The sequence below is a fragment of the Anoplopoma fimbria genome, chromosome 6, assembly GCF_027596085.1.
Source record: "Anoplopoma fimbria isolate UVic2021 breed Golden Eagle Sablefish chromosome 6, Afim_UVic_2022, whole genome shotgun sequence".
In the NCBI taxonomy this organism is placed as follows: Eukaryota; Metazoa; Chordata; class Actinopteri; order Perciformes; family Anoplopomatidae; genus Anoplopoma; species Anoplopoma fimbria.
The window spans coordinates 21,294,049-21,316,120 of record NC_072454.1 but is presented as its reverse complement, the minus strand read 5'-3'; the positions used below and the strand labels follow the sequence as shown (position 1 = coordinate 21,316,120).

Genomic DNA, 22,072 nt, shown 5'->3' with positions numbered 1-22,072 from the left:
AAAAAAAACTCCATAAAGCTAATTCATTTCCAGTACAAAACATAGAAGCTACAGCTGTGATGCTATTGAAGTTAATTTATAAAAAAAGGTGACTGGATAATGCCCTGGTTCTGTGTGTTGTGATGGTGGGGGTTGTGCTTCAGGATATATTTGATCTGTAGCTGTGTCTCTTTAAATGTTCTGAACTCAACAGACTTAATTATGACCACGAACTGGAAATTTAAATAGTCCTAAAATGGAAAAAAAATGTGCTCATCTGCATAACAGATTTGGTTCTGTGCCTCAAGACTCCCTAACTTTGCAACATTATTTGCACACACACACACACACCTACTTACGTCATTGCTTTTATAATTATTATTCTCAACTGGTGGATCTAAAAGACCCACCTTTCCTCTCAGGAAAGGTTAGCAGCTAGTAAACATTAATACTTTCAAAACCTAAATACGGGGCAGTTTTCAAAATAAAAGGTCCTCACGCCAGAAGCAAGGAGTAGTTGGACAAATAGATATTTTTTCTGTTGTCCGCTGTCCTGTCCTGGCTTGTGTATAGTCAGTCATTTCCATCTCTGCTCCGCCCACACGGCCCCATATTGCACAAACCAGAAAGACAAGCATCAGAAAAAAAAGGGCAGAGTGGGATTTCTTCTCGTAAAAGAGGAGAACAGCAGGAAACAGAGTGAATCGGACCTTTGTCAATTGGTATTTGCGAAGAATTGTTACGGTTGATTAGATTTAGAAATATACTTTCTGGTTCTCATTCTAATGTCGGACATTGCCACATCTGTGATTAATACTTCACTTTGAACTTCTTGCAAACACCACTCCTAGTGTGAGTGTGTGCAACATATTTATATCAGTATGTGTGTGTGTGTGTGTGTGTGTGTGTGTGTGTGTGTGCGTGCGTGCGTGTGTGCCTCAGACATCCCGGCAGGTTGGCAGGTTGACAAAGGTGAAGATGTTGTACTCGATCAGGCAGGAGAAACACAGGAAGACGGAGTAGAGGAGGAGACACATGAAACCCAGGCGCTTGTCCAAAGTCCACTTGTTGAGGTGAACTCCCAGGACCTGGAATGAGAGATGGAGGCAGGTGGGTGGCGAAGCAAGCAGGTAAACAGATCAGTAGGCAGATCGACACAAACGCATGGAGAGAGACGTCAGAGATCCGTCAGAGGAACTTGTGACGAGACATGATGTCCTAATATACTCACAGTTAGAAACACGGACGCCAGCAGGAGACCCACGGAGAAGATCAGTCCTTTGCTGTTTAGTTTGATCTGCAAGAAGATAATGTATGACATCAGTACCATTATGACATAAGTGGAAAAAGGACACTTTGGAACTTTCATCACTTTTCACAATCTTAAAAGGATAGTTTGGATATTTTGAAGTGAGGCTGTATGAAGTACTCATCCACAGTGAGTGTATAACCTCCAGTAGATGGTGGTTGGAATGCTCTCAGTTTGAAATTTTCGCTAAATTTAGAGTCTTTTCATATTTTACCTTGCCGTCAGCCGGCCCTTTCAGAAGGGGAACTCAAGCCGTTATGTCCATCTATTCTCCGCAATTCTCCATTGACAAAAATGGTAATTTTACCTCGCAGAACACACAAGTTGGTGGTCTACAGCTGCCTCGATCAGTTAGTTTGTTGGTGTTGTTGTGTGATTTTGGGTGACTTTGGTATTTTGAAGGGTTAAGGATTCACCGAAGTCACACAACACAGACGTACAGATGGAGGCAGCAGTAAAGTCTTGTGGCTTTGAAGAGAGCATAGATGGCAAAAAATGAGAGATAAAGCAGTGAAAATAGTATAAATATAGCGCACACTTATATATATACTTTTTTAGGTGAGTTTTTCTTTTAGGAGGCTAAAATATGTTTTTCTGCTTCCCCGTTCCACATCAGTACATTGCTATATACTGTCGGTAGTACACTGACAACAGATAAGTACATATACAACCCCAATTCGAAAAATCTGAACTATCCCTTTAAATCTGCTCTAATGAATATGTCTTATGGCCTGGACACAGCGGGATTTTAAAAAGGCGACATTTTTGCGGCAAAATCCAATCCTTTTTAATGGAGACGGAGGAGATCAGATGATCACCTCAGAGAGGCAAAAGGAATCCGTGCAAATGTTCCACGTATAGTTGAAGTTATAGTTATGGACAACTTTTATCATTGTAATGGACTTTTATTTATCTTGGTGCATTGTGCTACTACTTTTCCCAGACCTATGATCCTCTATGCAGTTAATACAAGCAATAAATGTGGACTTTTTCACATTTCAAGCACATCGTCTGACTACTTAATGCCGAACAGATTATGCTTTGTTCAAAAAATATTAATCACCTTTGCTATATATATATAAAATAACTCTGGCTGAGAGTACCTCGTTTGATTGCATTTTTTATGTCTTTGTACAACAATAAAACACTTATTTATTACTTTGTGTTGATTATTTTTGGATGATGCAGCTGCTTTCATTTAGAACCAGTAAATCAGCAACTAATTCCTTATTATCTCTCCCTACACACACACACACACACACACACACACACACACACACACACACACAACACTTATTACAACGATCACGCCGTAACAGTCTCTGTTCATGCTTGTTTCTCTGCCACTTAATTGCTTTTTTGTTGTTGTTTTATTTTGTATCCTGTAGCCCGTGTTATCATTCAGACTGTGTTATCTGATGAAGCAGTGTGTCATGTTTATCAAGTTGACTTTTTTCGGGGGGGGAGGGATATTTAAGATACGTTTTTTTTAAAGGCAGTTTATTATCTCTAGTTCACAGGTTATCGCTCAGCATCTTTTGACAGTTTTTATCATATTTTATGTGTTTTTATCTCCAAACAACTCAAGAGAACGCAACGTAAAAAATTTTTCGCTTACACTTTACACTGGAATATGGATTTCACATTAAAAAGATGATTGTGTCTGATACCGCTTGTTGTTCACAGTCTGCCTCATGTTAAACTGTGAAATAACAATTTCTTACTCTGACGGCGTGCACGCACAGCGAGCTGCAGCTTTAGACGCCAGTCTGTCAATATGAAATGCGTCTCACAACTCTTTATTCACCAAAGGTTTTCAGCTATTTGCCTTCATCAGAGTGCTGACTGAGGCTATTTCTGATGTCCGTGAAATGATAACATCAAACAAAGGCCAGCAGTGTCCCTGATGGTCTGTAAGCTGCGCTTGGAAGATATGTTGGGTTTTAAAGTGTTTATTTTCACTCACTTTTATTGGTATGTACAATATTAACATGCCATTTCTCTGTTTATGAGCAGTGCTTTCTTTCTAATAAGGAGCTTTATGATCTTTCAAATGCCATTTGATATTTAGCTGAAAGTTGGTGATTTTGTAAATCATATAACGTTCATATCGAGGGTTGCACATTACAAAAAGCAGCAGCCAGACAGCAGGTGAATCACCGCTGAAATATTTACTTGATCTCCCTTAAAGTATGTTTGTCATACTTTAAGGGATATCTTTTGTTAAAAGTTGAGTTATGGACAAGAGGAAATTGAACATTGTCATTCTCTCTGTATTCCAGTTTTCTCGTCAAAGCAGTTTAAACCCTTGTTCACAAAAGCATGTGTGTTTGATTTTTGTATTTATGCATATGATTGTTCCAACATCAGATTGGGGGAAATGCAATGGGTGTCAGTTTTTTTATTTTTTTATTCAACTTTCATTTTGTCACCAATTCTGTTTTTCCTTTTCTATTATTTCCATCTAGGATACAGGTGTTTTGAGTTTTGGCACTACAACTCCCATCCTGCTTGGGTGATGCAAACAGGACGAGATATGTTTCAGCCATGGATGTGTGCAGACAGCAATCTAGAATACTGAAACTGCAAAAAAATAAGATTATCTGAAGTCCGAAGGATCAAATATGTTGTATTTGAGCACCTACACTGTATGTGATTTCTAAACAGAGAACTGCAATCACCACCATTGCTGGAGAGAGTAAGCTGCACTGATTGCAGTAATAAAATGCGATTGATATCTGAGGATTGGTGATTTCTATGATATAATGGTAATATTGAGCGCTTTTGTACTCACATCGGAGCCGTAGTTGATAGCCAGGGTCTTCAGGGCCCAGGGGAGGCCAAGCCCCACCAAGATGTCAAAGACGTTGCTGCCGATGGAGTTGGACACGGCCATGTCTCCCATTCCTGGACAGACGGATAAAGACGGTGGTGTGAAGCGGCAGAAACGGAGAGGACAGGAAAGGGACAGTGAGACGGCAACAAGAGAAAAGTGAGTGGCCAACGAGGAGACGGGAAGTTACACTGGGGGGGTGCGACAGGTTTGGAAAGAGTTAGGCTGACACAGGGTGAGATCAGTGGAGCTATCTATCCGACTGACATCCCACGGAAACAACGAAGCCATGAAGAGACAGCGGCTACAAAGTGGAGGAGGGACGCCAAAATGGCAATGGCGTTTAGTGGTCCACCACCCCACACACAGACAGACAGACAGAGCCGTTTAAATATTTGATGACGGGAGCAAGTATAAACAAAGATGAAAAGGATGGAGGAAGGGACCCTGTCGGCCTGTCTTTCCCCCATCACACCACCCCCACCTCTTCTTCTAAAGCCTCGCCACAGGGACAGAAGAGGGACATCGGAAAAAGATGACAGCCCCCCCCCCACCCCCCCCCCACACACCCCCACCCACCCATCTCTATCCCCCTCATCTCCTCCCATCTTCTCTGGCTCTTTGATAGTGGCTTCACTTTGATGCCGTTGTTTGGCTTCCATCGGGCCGTAGGTGTGTGTGTGTCTGTGTTAAATAACAGATCGGTAACCTGTCATTTTGTGTGTTTGTGTGTGTGTGTGTGTGTGTGTGTGTGTGTGTGTGTGTGTGTGTGTGTGATTACCTTGTCTTGCCACTATTAGGCTGGCCATGCAATCAGGCACGCTGGTGCCGGCTGCCAGGAAGGTGATGCCCATGATGACATCTGGGATGCCGAATGTGAAGCCTATCACTGTTACCTGACAGATGGACAAACACAGAGACTATTACTGCTTGTATCTTTGGCACTTGTGAGTATGTGTGTGTTTTTAACTACTGGGGAGAAAGGGGAAAAAAATTGGCAGCTTTAGATGGGTTTGGAACAGAAAATGCTGTTATAAACTAGACAAAATGTTCAATTATCAATGTTTTGTCATATTAACAATTGATTTGTGGAGTCATGTATAGATGTAGGTCGTATATGAACCCACACAGAATTACATCTGCAGTTCCCGTCAGCTCTACCAGACTTTGCTCTCAATAAACTTATTTCAAGCAGCAGCCAGAAACTGTTCTCAGTGAAAAAAGCTCTGACAAACTAAATGCACACCACCTCGCCATCACCGATAAAAGGAGCCCTGTGGACATTTTCTTGAAAACAAACCAAAGTTGTATTTAAATTCAGCGTAACGCATCATGACGCATTGCGTGTACCCTTTGGGGTCTAACAAACGTGTTACTCATACAATATTTACATAGTAAAAAAACTGTGAGTAAAATTATTTTAAATCCAGCTTTGTTTACATCCAGCTTTTCCTGTTTGCAACCTATTTTTTTGTGGCGTCTTCTTACCTGCTTTTGCATTAATATTCTACTAATGATAGTAAAAACATATATTAATAGGGTTACATGCATACGCATAAGTGTTTTTGGACTCAGAATGACCTAACTGAATAATTTAGTATACCATACATCATAGACTACACTGATATAATACGACAATTAGAATGGATGTTTTTGGATTCAAAATAAAAACAGTATTCTTGCCATACTTAAAGCCGTTAAAGTCATGGACTTTATTCTTTTTTTAAAGGCTTGATTTAATCCCGAAAAAATTAGCAAGAAGAGACTGGATAAGTAACATGGGTCATTACAGAGTGAGTGTGATGTGATTTCTTTGAACAAAGCAATGATGTGTATTACTGTTTTTAGGTTTCCCAAGCTTTATTATAAAAGATATTGACTAATATTGAGATTTTGAGGTGGCATCTGGGGTGGCCAATGTTGATGATATGTCTATGATATATTTCCAGATTGTTTCACTACCCCAAAAGTGACAAAATGATCAGTTGAAACAACTTTAAAACCCGACTTTGGTTGCTAGTGCTCATGACGCAATGCGCCCGCTCGTTGCTAACGCAGAGTAGAGTGCTAATAGGTTGGCCATGTCAAAGCGAGGACACATTTGACACATAATAGGCTTGAAAACTTTGTATGGCTAATGTTTTAGCAACTATTGTCAATTTACACATCCAGCAGAGCAGTCATGGAGCAGCATTAGCATTCATTTATTCCAGGTCTATCACTCCTGACTTAAATATCCGTCTTGTTAGCCGCTAAAGGCTCTACTGTGTTCACCCATGTGCTAACTGTGTCTGTCTACTGTTTGATGCTGGGCGGGTAGAGTGCAGTGTGTTTTTACAGCTTGAAAATGGCAGGGAGAGTGAGTTAAAGCGCTTATGTCAAAAAACCTAATCAAAACAATATCTAAAAGATGCTAAAATTGATAGCTCTAAGAGCCAAAATATGCAGCTCATGTCTACTAACTAATGCCAATTATTTTTTATATGGCTAAACTTTATCAATTTTCACATGTTAAAGGGTCCAGTGTGTTGGATTTTGGGGGATCTATAAGCAGAAATGTAATATAATATTCATAACTGCTTTTTTTATATTTTAAGTTTTCGTTAACTTAGCAAGAGCCCCTTCATATCTATTAGGGGAGTGGATCCTCTTTATAGAGTAGCCCAGAATGCACAAACCAAACACTGGCTCTAGAGAGGGCCTATTTGCATTTTTGCATTACTCGAAGGCCTCCGTAGTTCTCTGACACACTAGGAAAGGGAGGGGTGAGCAGAAGGATATTTAGTTGCATGCAATCTGTGCCACTAGACACGACTGACTGCTACACACTGCTCCTTTAACTGCTACACGAGACATTGAACGATTTAACACATATTCAAATGTATAAAATCACACGAGCTATGGCAGAAAAGTATATAATTTAGAATAATAAAAAGAAATCTAGATCTATGCCAGATTGCCTTCCCCCTCTTTTTTGTTACACGGTTTCTCACCATCCAGACCATGACGTAGGAGAAAGCGGCGATCCAAAGGGTGGAGCAGACGAAGGACAGCATGAAGTAGTTGTCCCAGCGAGGCGCGGAGCTGTTGGGGACCGTGAAGTACAGCATCAGGCACAGAGGCCAGGCCAGCAGCCACTTCAGCTTGTTACACGCACCCGCTGCGAACACACAGGGCCAGATACAGGGTCAGATACAGGGTCAAGACTGAGATACACATGACAGATTATTATCCCCTGTCACACTATAAACACCCCTCTAAAATGTACCACCCATAAGAACAGTTGCATTGTTACAGTATGTGAAATACAGGATATATATTATTGCAAATTGAGACACAGATGAATAAACCAATGGTTAAATGCAGTAAAATGGGTGATATGTTAATATGTTAATCTAAAAACGGATACAAAAATAATATATTTACTATACTTGATAAACTGTTCTCAAATTTCAAATTAATTTGAGGAAAACACAATTTGTAAAAGAAAAAAGTGAAATAAATCATTTTCAATAACAAATCCCACCGGGACCCGTCTCCAGCAGGTACCTGGGCACTGGAAGGGTACTAAGGGTCCACCTCCTTCCTCCTCTTCTTCCTCCTCGTCATTCTCGTTGTTCTCGTTGTCCTCGTTCTCCGTCTCGTTGCCAGCCTCCCGGTCATCGCGGCGAACGCCTCCACCCCTCTCGGCCCCGGACAGCCCGTTTTCTATGCCCCGCCTACTTCCTCCTTTGACTGGAACGTCGGAATCGCCGTTGGTCAAAGTCCGCGTGTTGATGAGACGCTGCCTCTGTGTCACACAAACACACACAGAGTTAAACACAAACCTATTGATATAACTAGCACGTTTCCTATTTATACAACAGCTTCACTTGTCAATTTCAAACTGAGAATTAGGTGACATCTCGATATAAATACTGGGAATTTCTTTCTTCTTTTAAAGTCAGATTTTTTTTTTTAAATCAGTGTAAAATCACCCTTTGTCACGATTGAAGAGGAGTTTTTTTAAGCTGTTGAATGTAATATAGTTGACTGGCCATCTAGGCTCTAGGTTATACCCTGATGGATGATTGTTTGGTGGGTCAGTCGGCAAGCATAAGTGTAAGAACAAGACTTATGTGTCTTTGTTTAAAGATAAGCTGATGTGGGGTTGCCAAATCCCAGCTATAAACTTGCAAAATATAAAGTGTTGTAAAAAGCTGCAGTAGAGTGAATATTGAAGCCAACATCTGTCAATATCACTGGCTCTCATGACAACGGGCACATCCACTCAGCTGTGTGGCAAGAGATTGTTTGCAGTTGAAGAAACACCACTCTACAATTCCCCATTTAATATTTTAATCACATGATTTAATTTGATAGTCGAGGCTATCAAGAGTAACGCTAGCGTTAAACTAACGTTAGATTAAGCAGAGCAGAGTAACACTAGCGTGAGCTTAAGCAGTGCTGTGGACTGTTCATGTCACCGATAGATATTAAACCAAACCTGAATCACTAGCGGTTTGTCATCATTACATTAACTGGCAAAGAATGCAGCTGTTCATGACAACATGTTTAAAGTAGAATAATTTGATTAATCTGCAAATGATTTTATCTACATAGACAGAGAAATGACTGCATTCTGGCAAAGACAGAAAGAAAGAAAATTGGAATCGGCATGTCAGACTTTTGATTGGCCGAGAATACTGCAATCAGAAATAATTGAGGAATGATATATTGTTATTTATTTGACCAGGTGTCAAATGTGTCATGTCCTTGGGAAATGTACAAATAAATACACAACACCTGGAATCTTCAATGGTGGAACTGATTTATCGGCTGGGCCACGGTGCAGCAATAAATTACTTTCCTAAAGAGGATGTCTGAAACACTTTTCCCTCTGAGGGAAAATTCACTGCGATCTCCTACTAATCGAAAATGTCAGCACCCTTTTTTTTCTCAGTGCATCAGTGTGTGTATGTTTTCTGACCTCAGTGATGAGCATCCGGGAAGCCATGGTGAGGCGGGTTCTTGGGGAGAAGTGGCTGGTGATCATGATCCTCATGCCAGCCTCAGAGAAGGACAGCTGGTGGGGGTACGCCGACAGTAGCTCGTCCACCATCAGCACCGAAGGCTTCCTGTGGTGGTTTGCTGTAGGATACACACACACACACACACAAAGACAAACACACATGCATGTAACCACATGTATGCACTTATGACCGCAAGAGAATGCATCCAAGTACCAAAATGGAGATGGAGCAGGGAAGTCTTCAGCTTAGCTTAGCATAAAGACTGTAAGCAGAGGGAAACAGCTAGCCTAACTCCGTCCCGCTCAGTATTTAACCTGCATTTAGTTTCTTAAAGTGGTAAACAAACTTAAATGCTTAACATGTAAACAAGTTTAGTCGTAATGTAACTATTTCTTGTTTAGCCTGTTTACATTTTAAAGGGTACCTTTCTTCAGTAGAACAGAGGTAGCATCACAGCCATCGTCTATCTCGGCGTTATTGGCCGCTCCGTTCCTCAAACCGGGCGAGCTCTTCTTCCGCCTCTCAATAAAACGAACAATGTGGGAGTTCATCCTGAAACAAAGGTTGGGTGGATTCCAATTACCTTCTCACATTTATCAACAGTATAAGTGAAAGATTTTTTTTTTACCACAAATTACTTTGCAACTGTTCATCAGTTTTGTTTTATGAGCGGCCATGGGGCTCTCGGTAGACCACTTTCACGCCACCTGAAATCTCTTACGGATTTATCGTGTTTCACTACACTGCTTTTCTGCAATTTATATCGTATGTAGTTTTCTTTCTTTCATAATTGTTTTTTATCATTTTTCCATCATTTAAGCTTCAACAAGGAACTTTAATTTTATGTTGATTTTGGCGGTCGCTGACGAAATAAGCGGTAGTATTTCGGAGCACCAGAGTCTCTTTAGAAAACCATTTCCCCCCCCTGCAGCAGTGTCTGACAGTCTGCCCTGTGCATTCCTGCTTCTGGCTCTCCCGTACCTACCTTCCTTTCAGCGGACCCAGCGATACGGTGGCTGGCCGGGTTGTAGTGCTGGAGGTCCCGTTTGGTTCTGAGCTTTAGTAGTTTCTGGTAAACGTCTGATTTCGCCAAGCATTAAGAATATATCGATCGGAAGAGTCAATCAACTCGGATTTGGCTGCATATCGGGGTGTGTTATTTTCAGGTAACTGAAAGGGGCTCTGACATAGTGTCTTTATCAACATTCTAGTTTAATACTCGTACAAGAGAATGTCAGTGATGTTGAATCAGACAGTGCCAAATTGTTTCCAAAAATAAAAGTTTACATAATTTTGGCCATGGTATAAATGGGATTATAGAATTTCACCCATGATGTTATGAAAAATAATGATTACATGGAGGCAAGTCCATGGAGATACTGCGGAACCTGACCACAGCTGTTACAATACCATATTAGTTGTTTATACAAAACGTGATGTAATGTGAATTACTGCCTTGTGGTTGTATACCTTCGCCAGTTAGTGAAGTTGCAGTTAACATCCATTTCTGTCCAAATTATCATCACTTCATTTTATCATTTAAGACATTTGGGAGAAATGTTTGTCATAAGTTGCATTTGGCCACCACATTTTAATCAGATCATCCTCGAGTCCATGTAAACAAATTTGAAGAAATACCCTCCAGGCGTTCCTGAGATATTGCGTTCATGAGAAAGCTACGGACGGATGAACGGTTGTCTCTGGCTACGAGGCATAAAAAGAGCAGCAGGAAGTGATGAGTCCAAACATGTGTCTCGGAGAACATTCTGACTGGAGAAACCGAACAATGAGACACTACATGCTTTTTTTAAGTGTCCACATTTTGTCAACGAGGTGTTCTAACCTTGTGTCAGAAATGAAGCTAGATTACTTACTTCATGATCAAAATGTAGACGAAGTACATCAGAATCAAAGTGAGAGCTTCCCACCTGGAAAACACACAGTTTGGATCAATTTAAATTGCTGCTTATTTCTTTCTTTAACAGTCAAAATCTATTCAAAAAAATAAAAAGAATAACTTACCACACTACTTTTTCGTCATATATGAACTGTAAAGTGGGAGAGGAACGTGAGAGATAAGTGAAAATTATAGATGTGAATGTGTTATTTATATACAGCTGTTGATATCACACATTTAAAAAATGTTCTTATTTCTCCACCCGCTACAGGTTGATTCACAATATAATAATATTAATAATTGAAAAAGTGCTATATTAATCTATTTATGTAGCACTTTTAAAAAGCGAGTTAACAAAGTGCTTTGACAAACAAAGCAGCAAAGGCAGTGAGGCCCAACAAAGCAGGTAAGAGTTAAATCCTGATAAAACAATACAATAAATGAAAAAATAAAACTAAACAATCCGATACCAATAGAAATAAAATTAAATAATTTAGTCAAATTAAATAATAATAATAATAATAATATATGACTGTGTTTGGGTATGTGAAGCTGTTCCTTACCACTAAAAGAGCAGAGATTGACAAGGTGTAGTACGTAGAGTCTCTGAGCAGAGGCCAGCGGGTGAGATGTATTGTCTGGGAGAGAGAGAGAGACAGACAGACAGACAGACAGACAGACAGACAGACAGACAGACAGACAGACAGACAGGGAGAAGGAGTGAGACCATGCAAAAAACTTGCAGACACTGAACTACATTTTTTTGGTCCTGTTGAGTAACACATCCCACAAGGTACTCAGTGCTGCACCACTAACAAGATAAACCAAAGCCCTGTGCGTGTGTGTGTGTGTGTGTGTGTGTGTGTGTGTGTGTGTGTGTGTGTGTGTGTTTGTGTGTTTGGTCTTATATAACATGTAATCTAAATAGGGAAAAATCTTTCAAGTATGTTTCTTTTTTCCTCCCGGGATTATAGCCACACACACACACACACACACTTTTGCTGCTAAATAATACAGTTATGAGAAGAGAGACATTATTAATATTTTTTTAAGAACAAATAGTGCTGGAGGCTTGGGGCTGCCTGCATTTTGGAGGGAATGGAAAGAGAGAGAGAAACACAGAGACATAGTTGATAGGTGTGTGTGTGTGTGTGTGTGTGTGTGTGTGTGTGTGTGTGTGTGTGTGTGTGTGTGTGTGTGTGTGTGTGTGTGTGGTTTGCGACCGTACCTGGACGGCAAATATCCCACACACTCCAATAATGCAGAGGATGTTGAAAACGGCCGAGCCCACGATGGTGCCGACCCCGACGTCACCTTTTGTGATGAAAACTCCTGTACAGCAGATAACCAAAACACTGGTTACCACACAGGACGAGCTGTTTGTTACAGAAGCCCTGTGGGCCGGTTAGAGCTTGTTATTTGTTCACATTTCTGGGATAAATCTTTTGTTTTTGTGTTTATGGTTCTGTGGTGTGATTGTATGCTTATAAGCCCTGTAATTGGTAAAAAAAATATATTAAAATAATAATTTAAGCTTAGTTGTATCTATAGTTTTTATATTTATGTTATGGGGATTATATTTTGAAAATTTTAATACCGTTAAACTTTGGGGTCTGCACACCATAGCTGCCAAATTTAAGTCTGAGGGTCACCAGACAATTAAAGGGATAAAAAAAAAAAAATCCTGTCACCAAAAATGTTCTTTCTTTGAAATGTGGGACACTCTCACCTCTTAAAGCATCTGGAATTATAAATAAAATGAATGACGAAATAAATTGAACTCTTTTAGGGTTCACAGGCCTAATGTTTGCAACAAGCCTATTTGCAACTTGAGATGGAATTTTGTGAGAAAAAATACCTATACAATGCAATAAAATACAAAAATACACAATAGAAAAATATACAAAATTATAAAATCAAATATACACATTATTATAACAAAGGTATCATGAGAAAGTAGATAATCAATTCACTTTACAAAAACTTTGTCAACAAGTTGGGTCAATTTATCTAAAGGGTTTAGTTTAATCTCATTGTTATATAAGACATGACTCAGCGTTATGACTAAAGTTAAATGTGGAAAGATAAAAATGATATCAATTTAGTCTTGACTCAAAAATATTTGACTTTTCACTGGTTTCTTGATTTCAATTCACTCGAAAGATGTTTAAATAAATATTAATATATATGGAAGCACATGTGCGTGTGTGTTTGTGTGTGTGTGTGTGTGAGAGTGTTTCTCACCAATGACAGAGGTGAACAGTTCAGGAGCTGAACTGCCCGCTGCCATAAAGGTTGCACCTGCGACATCCTCACTCAGTTGGAGACGCTGGTTGAGAGAGTATGAGAAAGAAAGAGGCAGATAAGGCAAGAAAGAAAGTAAATAAGGTAAAAAAAAAAAAAGAAAGAAAACACTATCCTTCACAGCAATGCATCACAGCGGTTTACAAAGAGAGTTCCTGTGAAGTGATGTAAGCTCAGTGGAAGTGCAGTAATAACCTGCAGCGTTTTCTTACCTCGCAAATCTTCTCCAGAGAGGGGACGAAATAGTCATCGCACACCAAGGCCAGGGCATAGAACATGTAGACCGCCTGTGGAGGCCAAACACACACACAGGCACACACACACACACACACACACACACACACACACACACACACACACACACACACACACTGGTAAGGTATAATACACAACTGGCAAAGACACCTGCTGAAAAAAGAATGGATTTGTGCTCGGTTTGCAGTGGAATCACAGGCTCTATCATCATTCACCTGTTGTGCAAAAACTAAGCCCCGATACAAACTAAGTCAATAGTATAATGCTCCCATACATTATTATCATTGTCTGTTTGTAGTAAGCCTCCCAGAAGGAGCCTTGGTCGTAGAAGAAGAAGTGTCCTCGGGTAACGTACGGTAGCATATTTAGCTACTTTACTTTTCCAGGTCCAAAGGTAATAAACCCGAGAGAGTGTTTCTTATCTCTTGTTAAATAAATTACTATTGAATAAATACATCTATCTATTGGCTAAAGAAACAAGTGGGCTAAAATGTACACTAGAAGCAACACTTCAGCTCTTAAAGCAACCGTCTGTAGACTAAACATCAAACCCAACTTTCCCACTTGGACTCGATGCCACCGGTGTATTCCACTGTAAAGCCTGTAGAAGAATGGGTAGGCAACCTTGAGCTACATTTGCTTTCCTTTTTGTTTTAAAGTATGAATAGCCACCTATAAAAATAATATTGTCCCTGCTTATAGTTTGACTTCAGACAGCCTGATCTGACGACAAACTGAAGCTGTTATCTTTGCTCTCTTCCAAGCCATTTACATTACATTACATTAAAATAAAACAAGCTTTTATCCAAAGCGACTTAAAGGAAGTGTATTCAACATAGGTATTCAAGAGAACTACTAGTCACCAGAAGTCATAATATCTCCTTTCTTAAACAAGCATCTTAAAGCATAAACAGAGCAAAAGTATTTTGCCTGAGGCAGAATGGGTAAACAATAATTGCAACAGACTAATACGAATATAATAAGTGCTACAAACTACTACGAATAGGATAAGTGCAGTAAACAAATACAAATTCAATAAGTGCAGCGAACTGATACAAATACAGTAAGTGCAACAACTAATACGAATGCAATAAGTGCTACGAGGAAGGCTCAGGGTAGTACTTCAAGCCATCTGACTACTTGCACAAAAACAGTAATTTTACCTTGCGGCATAAGTCATATATTATGTGTCTGGTGTTTTTAAAGGGTGAGTTTGTAATCACCAGTCACACAACAACGCAAACGAACTAGATGACTGCTGCAGCGTTAGACATGCCACTCCAGTGTGAATGTTTTTGTCAAAGGAGTCTAGTAGCTTTGAAAGAGCCAAGATATATATACCTGATTCAGTTACCTGTCATAAAGGACTGTCTGGCAGGGAAAGCAGTGAAAATATTTTAAATATAGCGCACACTTAAAGTGATCAATTTTTTTTTTATGTGGGCCCTTTTTGGTTTGTTTGCTCGTCCACAGCTGTACATTGCTTTTTCTTCCATGCTGGTACTTTGGTCTTCTTCTGCAAACTGTAGACTGCCATCTACTTCAAAAATATCCTAATTATCCCTAAAACAGCTTGTTAGATACAGGTTGTAAGGAGTAACAAAGATGCTGTTTCTGTAAAGACACACAACAGAAGTATGAGTTCAATGCCATTCTTTTATACAAGCTTTGTTCTTTCTTCCATCCAGGGACATAGCATACATAGCAGTGTAATATTTGAGCATCTACAAAAAACATATTTGAGAAAGATATATATATATTTTTTGCATATGTTGATATGTGATATGAATATAGCATTCATAGATGAACAGACCAGACCTTCCACAAAAACGAATGCAATTAAAGGGAATGACGTAACCTTGGTTTTTACATGCTGAACATTTTCAGTGTCTAAATCTTTAGACGGTCCGTCAGTGTGTCCTCCCATCACCCATAAGCCTCTGCTCAACATCTGCCAAACACTTATCGCATTACACCACACTGGCTGCCGGCTCGGTGGGTGGCTCCTATGTGTGTGGTGTGTGTGTGTGTGTGTGTGTGTGTGTTTGTGTTTGTGTGTGTGTGTGTGTGTGTGTGTGTGTGTGTGTGTGTGTGTGTGTATGTGTGTTAGTTAAGATTAGACACAGGTCTTAATTTCTAATTTCCCCACTTTTATACAGATTTGTATTATTTCCATCTTTTAGTAAGAATGTTTGTGGTTTCATTTGCTGAAATAATGTTCTTGTTCACAATTACATTTCAAATGCGTCTACTTTGCCGTTTTTTTTAATTGCTCTTACCATTAACAAAAGTCAACACCTCCTGCACAGATGTTTCACATTAAAAGTCTTCCAGTGCATCCAAGGACATAATCTATCCCTCTCCTGGTAGGCTTTTAATTTGGACTGCTAGGATTCATTTGAGGTAACATAAAAAGAGTTTGAAATTTGAATTTAAATTCCTATACATCCTATACCTAAAATATACAAGATAATTACAATAAATAGAATATACAAAGTATTATAACAAAAGTATCTAATCACTCCTCCCAAAAAATTATCTAAAGGGTTTTGTTTAAACTTATTGTCATACAACGTATGAATCAGTGTTGAAGTTATAATAATTCAGTCTTATCACAGTGCATCAGACAAACCCTTATCCTGGTAGGCTTTTAATTTGGACTGCTATTATTCATGAATGGTGACCTAGCAGTGATAAAATAAAGCATAGTGGAGTTTGAAATTGTGAATGTAAATATTTCAGTTGAAAAAAAAAAAAGGTGTCTAAGCAGTGGAGTGGTGAGTATGACGTGACTGTGTTGTGTTACTAAGATTAGTGCTGAAGTAATTGTACACTATGCTGATTCACCGAGTCATCTTTTAGAGTACAGGTCGTCCCAACCCCCCCCCCCCCCCCACTCATGTGTTTGTGTGCGTCATTATTTGAACTAGTGTAGTGAGGTGTCCATTCAGAACAAGCCGATTGCTCTGCTCCCGCATATTGCTGTTTGCAGCGTTGTCCGTTTGGAGTGCATGGCCATTCATAACCAGACGCCATGGAGAAAGTGCCTTAAACTTGCATTCTTTCTACTGGCCATCAGGGGGCGACTCCTCTGTTTGCAAAAATAAATCCAATTGTATAGAAGCCTATGAGGAAATGACTCTACTTCTCACTTGATTTATTCCCTCAGTTAAATTGTAAACATGAGTTTATGGTCTCAATCTCTAGTTTCAAGTTTTTTTCAAAACAGCATGATGTTCATTTAGTAAATTATGGTCCATTTAGAGTCAAATAGACCATGAAGCAGAGTATGCTTTAGGGCGGGGCTACATTGTGATTGATAGGTCTCTACCTGGGCGATGTCAGGTCTGGGAGTTGTGTTTTTACCTTAGAACTTTAACCCTTTCAAAGTTAATTGTTAAATTTTGGCCACCATCCATCGGGTGGCGTCACAGTTACTACGTCCACTGAATAAACTCCCAACACTGCACTCCCTTGGGTCCCAAGTAATACACCAACATGGCGGGAAGTAGATCAGAGGAACGATACTAGAGAAATGCGAAGTACACACACATACAGACAGAGAGACAGAGATTCTTGCTTTATAGTTAAATATTGGCTCTTAATTGAGAATTTACATTACCTTGAAATTTGTAAATACTTTAGGCTTCAGGTTACAATAAGTTCAGTTTGAGAATGACTTCCAAGTCTTAGTTTAGTGTTGCATGTCTCTGATTTTGGTGCCATTACTGAGAGCAGAGTGGAACTGAACACATTTACACACAGAGTGGAAGCAAAGACACGTGGGTTGTTTACAGTCGGTTGTCAGAAAAAAAAATCTGGCAATCCATTTTTTATGGAGGATCTCAATTATTTTCTCTCATGTGTTTAAGAACAAGTGAAAAAAAAAAAGGTTTTTGTAATCTCTCTAAGGTCCTACAATATTTTTTGTATCTTTGAAACAGATCGAAAAGAAAGATATACCAGGATAGAAAAAAAGCTAAAGTGCACCACTACTACCGTGTTTTAAATAGAGCAAAAAGCATAAATTTGTTCTTCCAGGTGAGCTTTTTTTATTTCCCCAGTACATCATGTGTTAGCAAGTTATGTAAATTAAAACTCAAAGTAGATCTGGACGAAAATGTGAATGCTTTATTCCTATTGAAAACTTGGGGAAGAGTTGAAATTCAGCCTCTTGTGGCAGATATTTGTATTACAACAAAAAAAATATACTGACAGAAAACGAGGGAAATAAGCAACTGCAAAAATGTTCACAAATGAAATTCCCCTAGCAAAATTCACTTTTTTTTAACCTAGAAAAGCTTTTATTCCCCCTTTTCTTAAGTCATAGGGGAGGGTGGAAAACAATCTAGATCAAACTAAGAGAACGGATCACCAAATGGTTTTTTTTTCTCACCTCCCCTCTCATGACTTCATTCAGCAGAAAAGGTTTAGTAGATTTAAGAGTTTCTCCAGAAACCACTGGACAGAATCCTTGGCTTCTACATCATTAGATAACAGTGCACACTGATTTGATGCTGCATTAAAAAAGCCTTAAAGACACATCGCAGCACTGATGAAGCTCTGATAGGAGATATCAGTCGCATTCATAATTAACCGTTTATCATTTTTTTATCACTTTGATACGCATTTCCTTGAAGAAAGCCTTTTTCCAATGTGTAATGTGATTGTTGATTTAAGGACAAAGGAAATAAATCAAGAGTTTAATGCAGTGACTATATAAATGTATAAGCAATGGCACCCTTTTCTAAATGTTTAATGCAGGAAACACTCACACAGAGGACATGAAGGCCTACAGCTCCATCAACACGCTCCTGGTAGGTGAAGTAATCCCTGGGGAACTCGTGGATTGCTGCAGAGAAAAAAAGAACACACAAACACATGCTTTAACACTGAAAGAATAATATGAAAAATGATACATCAACTGCAGGTGTGAGTGGGAGATATCCTGAGGGACTCACGGAATCTCTCATCTAACAACGAAACATACATAAAAAAAAAAAAATATATAAAATCTTTATTATATACAATGAGTAAACGCACAAAGCAGTGACACTACGGTGAATTTAAATAAATCCACTAGTTGAAATTCAAAGAATTGATTTCATGATCTGTTTCATCTTTTTCAAGAACTGTTTTTTCCCCTGTGATGTTGGAAAAGAGAAAGACATGAATGACAAGCCACTGTACCAAAATGTATAAACTTGTGTCTGCTTTCCATAAAAAAAATTACGTATGTACTTTTGTTCCGGATTTTGGTCATCGGTCATATAATTAATATTGATATATTTCCAAGACCTCAAACTCATCTGTCTCATCTTGAGTCTGGGACGGTACAACCATGACAACCATTTTAACTGTAAAAACTCATCAGAACTTATTATCACCAACTCAGGCTGCTCTGTGTGCCCTAACCCCCTTTATAGATTTGATTGATTTTATTTAAGTTGATTTTCGTAACATATTCAAACTTCAAATCTTACGGTTGAAATGAAAATGAAAAAAAATCCTTTAAATCCTATTTTAGATCTGATCCCCGGTCATGTATGCAAAAAAAAAATATATATATATCTATGTCTTTGTATTCTTTTATCAAAATCCAATAATCTTTTTCTTCCTGTAAAAAAAAGTGTGCTTTTTAAAGCTAGTACCAACCCTATTAAAACCAATAATATAATGACATCCATCCATCCACAAGCAACAACGGATGTTTGTCCTTTCTCCAGAGGGCCTTGCTGTTCAAAGTAAAAAATATTAAGAGTTTAACTGATTTTTACAATTGTTTCGTAGCACCCTCGCACTAGAAAAAGATGTTGTAATTCAATTTAAAATATTTAATTCATCAGCATAGCAACATATTGCCATTCATGTTACATTTTTCCATCCGGCCATTCTGTTTATTTATTTTTCCGTTGCCCTTCAGAGGGTGTTGTGCGTCATGTGAACTAAGCCCACCCACTTTTTTGGGGGTCCAATAAACTGCTGAGGATTTGTTCTCAATCCCTCTTGGGGGAATTCTCACAGTACAGAGGCTTATGTCATCCAAATTTTCATTTTACTTTGACTTTAAGTCAAACTAATGTTTTCCCCTGTGTAAAAGAAAACAGAATTATTTATATATAACTCATACAACAAGTCTGAGACCACTCCTGAATTCTGCCTGTAATGAGAACATTCTGAATACCAGAAAGTTGGTAAAAGGACATTTAACAAAAAAAATTACTTGCATGATAAATTAGGAACAAATCTATTCATAATAACTGATGTTTTCACTCATGTCATGTTAAAGCTCTGTTCGGAGCAAAAACTGCATATTAAGGGAAAACACGTGTAATTAATTGGTGTCACTTGAGTTCAAAATTAAACCAAAAGCAAAAACTGAACCAAAAGAAAGAATTGCCAGGGGTTTGAATCCAGACACGCTCGGTGTGAAGTGGTCCTGATTGAGATACCACCCTGACTCACTGTCTGACAGCGGTGGCCAATCACAACACGCCAAAATACAGCGTCTTCATCCGCAGCCATCATGTGCATTTCCTGTTGCATATGAGTCTGCATACGAACGGCCGGCTCTAAAAATAGCCCAAATGTTACTGCGTGTGTGTATTTGGGATTTGCCTGACTTGCTCTGTGTGTGTGTGTGTGTGTGTGTGTGTGTGTGTGTGTGTGTGTGTGTGTGTGTGTGTGTGTGTGTGTGTGTGTGTGTGTGTGCGATTTTTCCTTGTTTGTGTGTTTGTCCGCCCATGTTTGTCCGTGTGTGCGCTTGTGTAACGCTGAGGCAACCCAATGTGCAGTGACATTCTCTCTCTCCCCAACAGCCCCGAGAGCTTGTGAGTCAGGCGGCTCCGGCTCCAGCCGGCCCCGCGTGGCCCCGAACACACAAACAGGGGCCTGTCTGCTCATAGGAAGTGACAGCAGCACGGAGGGAGAGAAGAGATGAGAGTGGCAGGAAGGGAAACAAAAAAAGAGAGACAACATGGACAATCTTGCATGATTTGGATCTGTCACTGAAAAAAAAAAGAAAAAAAAAAAGAGTTTGACCATAAAGGAAGGTTATAGAGTGGATTGAATTAATGAAATAGACCTTTACCTCTAATTCTATGTTTATTATGGTCAAACTCAGAGACTGTACATATGTCTTAAGCAAGACAACCAACCCTAAATTGCTCCCGAAGGCTGTTCCTTCAGTGTATAAATGGGTGTGAATGGGTGAATGATGTAGTGTTAAATTGCTTTGACTGGTCGTATGACAAAAAAAGCGCAATACAAGTACAGGCCATTTCCATTTTTTTTTTTTACACTTTCAATCCAATATAAATTCTTTAAAGTTTTAGTTTGAGCTGTCCTCAGTTTGATACCGCATACTTTGATTGGTCAGTCTGAACAGCAAGCAAGGTGTCCGGAAGGTCGTTGGTTCAATCACCGGACAGGCATGATAAACCAGGCAGCGCTTGACGCCTCTCTTTATTCCAAACTTAGAATGGCCCTTGAGCAAGGCCTTTAACCCCAAGCTGCTCAGTGGGCTGCCCAGTGGTCAGGAGGTCAGATGTGGTTGTACTGGATAGATTCCAGATGTATCGTCTACTACAGTGACCGGTGATTGGCAACAGCAAATCATTTCCGTTAGACATCTGAATATATATCCATCTTTTTAGGATTAAAAAAGATGGAAATGCTTATCAGGAAGCTAATTTTGCACAAATTGCATATATTAACAAACGCTATGGATAGCATTTTGTGCCACAAATCTACATAAACATTCTCCCATTTTCTCTCTTCATTTTTAGAGTGCTTTAAATTCTGTTCTAACTAAACCTGGTTACTGTAAGAGCTTCAGCCCAACGCCTCAGATGCTAAACGCAGAGTCATCTTTAAAAAAAAAGGAACAACTTCAGTATCTTTGCCGGGCCTTTTCCAGAAGTAGAATCTGTTTTCCCACAGAACCTTCACAGCAAGGACAGACTGTGCCAAGAAGTAGTGCAACACACACAAACACACAGACACACACACACACACACACACACACACACACACACACACACACTGACAAACAAAGAACTTGGACAAAAACAGAGAGCAGCAGCACACTGAGAACAACGGGGGGAAGACAACAATTAAGTTCAGTCTCCGTGTCGTCTCACATCTGACACATATTGTATGCATATTCATACAATCAGCAATACACACTCACACCACACATATCAACACAAGCACGCACAGGCCTCTATACATGCCGATGAGACGAAGCTTCAGCCAAAATAACCGCCACAAACAGCGTTGGTCTGTTGGCGTGACTGGTTCTCTTTGGAGTCTTTGTGTTTTCGCAATTCACAGATTAGAGGCTCACTGAGCCTGGACGATGCAGGCAAGGACACGGGCCAACTCTTCTATAGGTGTGTGTGTGTGTGTGTGTGTGTGTGTGTGTGTGTGTGTGTGTGTGTGTGTGTGTGTGTGTGTGTGTGTGTGTGTGTGTGTGTGTGAGA

The 22,072-nt window shown here is 39.5% G+C and overlaps 1 protein-coding gene across 1 annotated transcript in view; it reads right to left on the bottom strand.

The window, feature by feature from the left end:
- Nucleotides 1–917: 917 nt before the first annotated feature.
- Nucleotides 918–22,072, bottom strand: part of slc24a3 (solute carrier family 24 member 3) — a 99,827-nt gene continuing 78,672 nt past the window's right edge. Inside the window, 15 exon segments of the mRNA XM_054600136.1 lie at nt 918–1,067; nt 1,211–1,276; nt 4,083–4,195; nt 4,903–5,017; nt 7,115–7,281; nt 7,671–7,911; nt 9,091–9,251; nt 9,558–9,685; nt 11,008–11,061; nt 11,156–11,181; nt 11,594–11,668; nt 12,259–12,362; nt 13,275–13,359; nt 13,547–13,621; nt 18,365–18,441. Of these exon segments, the coding sequence (XP_054456111.1) occupies nt 918–1,067; nt 1,211–1,276; nt 4,083–4,195; nt 4,903–5,017; nt 7,115–7,281; nt 7,671–7,911; nt 9,091–9,251; nt 9,558–9,685; nt 11,008–11,061; nt 11,156–11,181; nt 11,594–11,668; nt 12,259–12,362; nt 13,275–13,359; nt 13,547–13,621; nt 18,365–18,441 (1,637 nt within the window).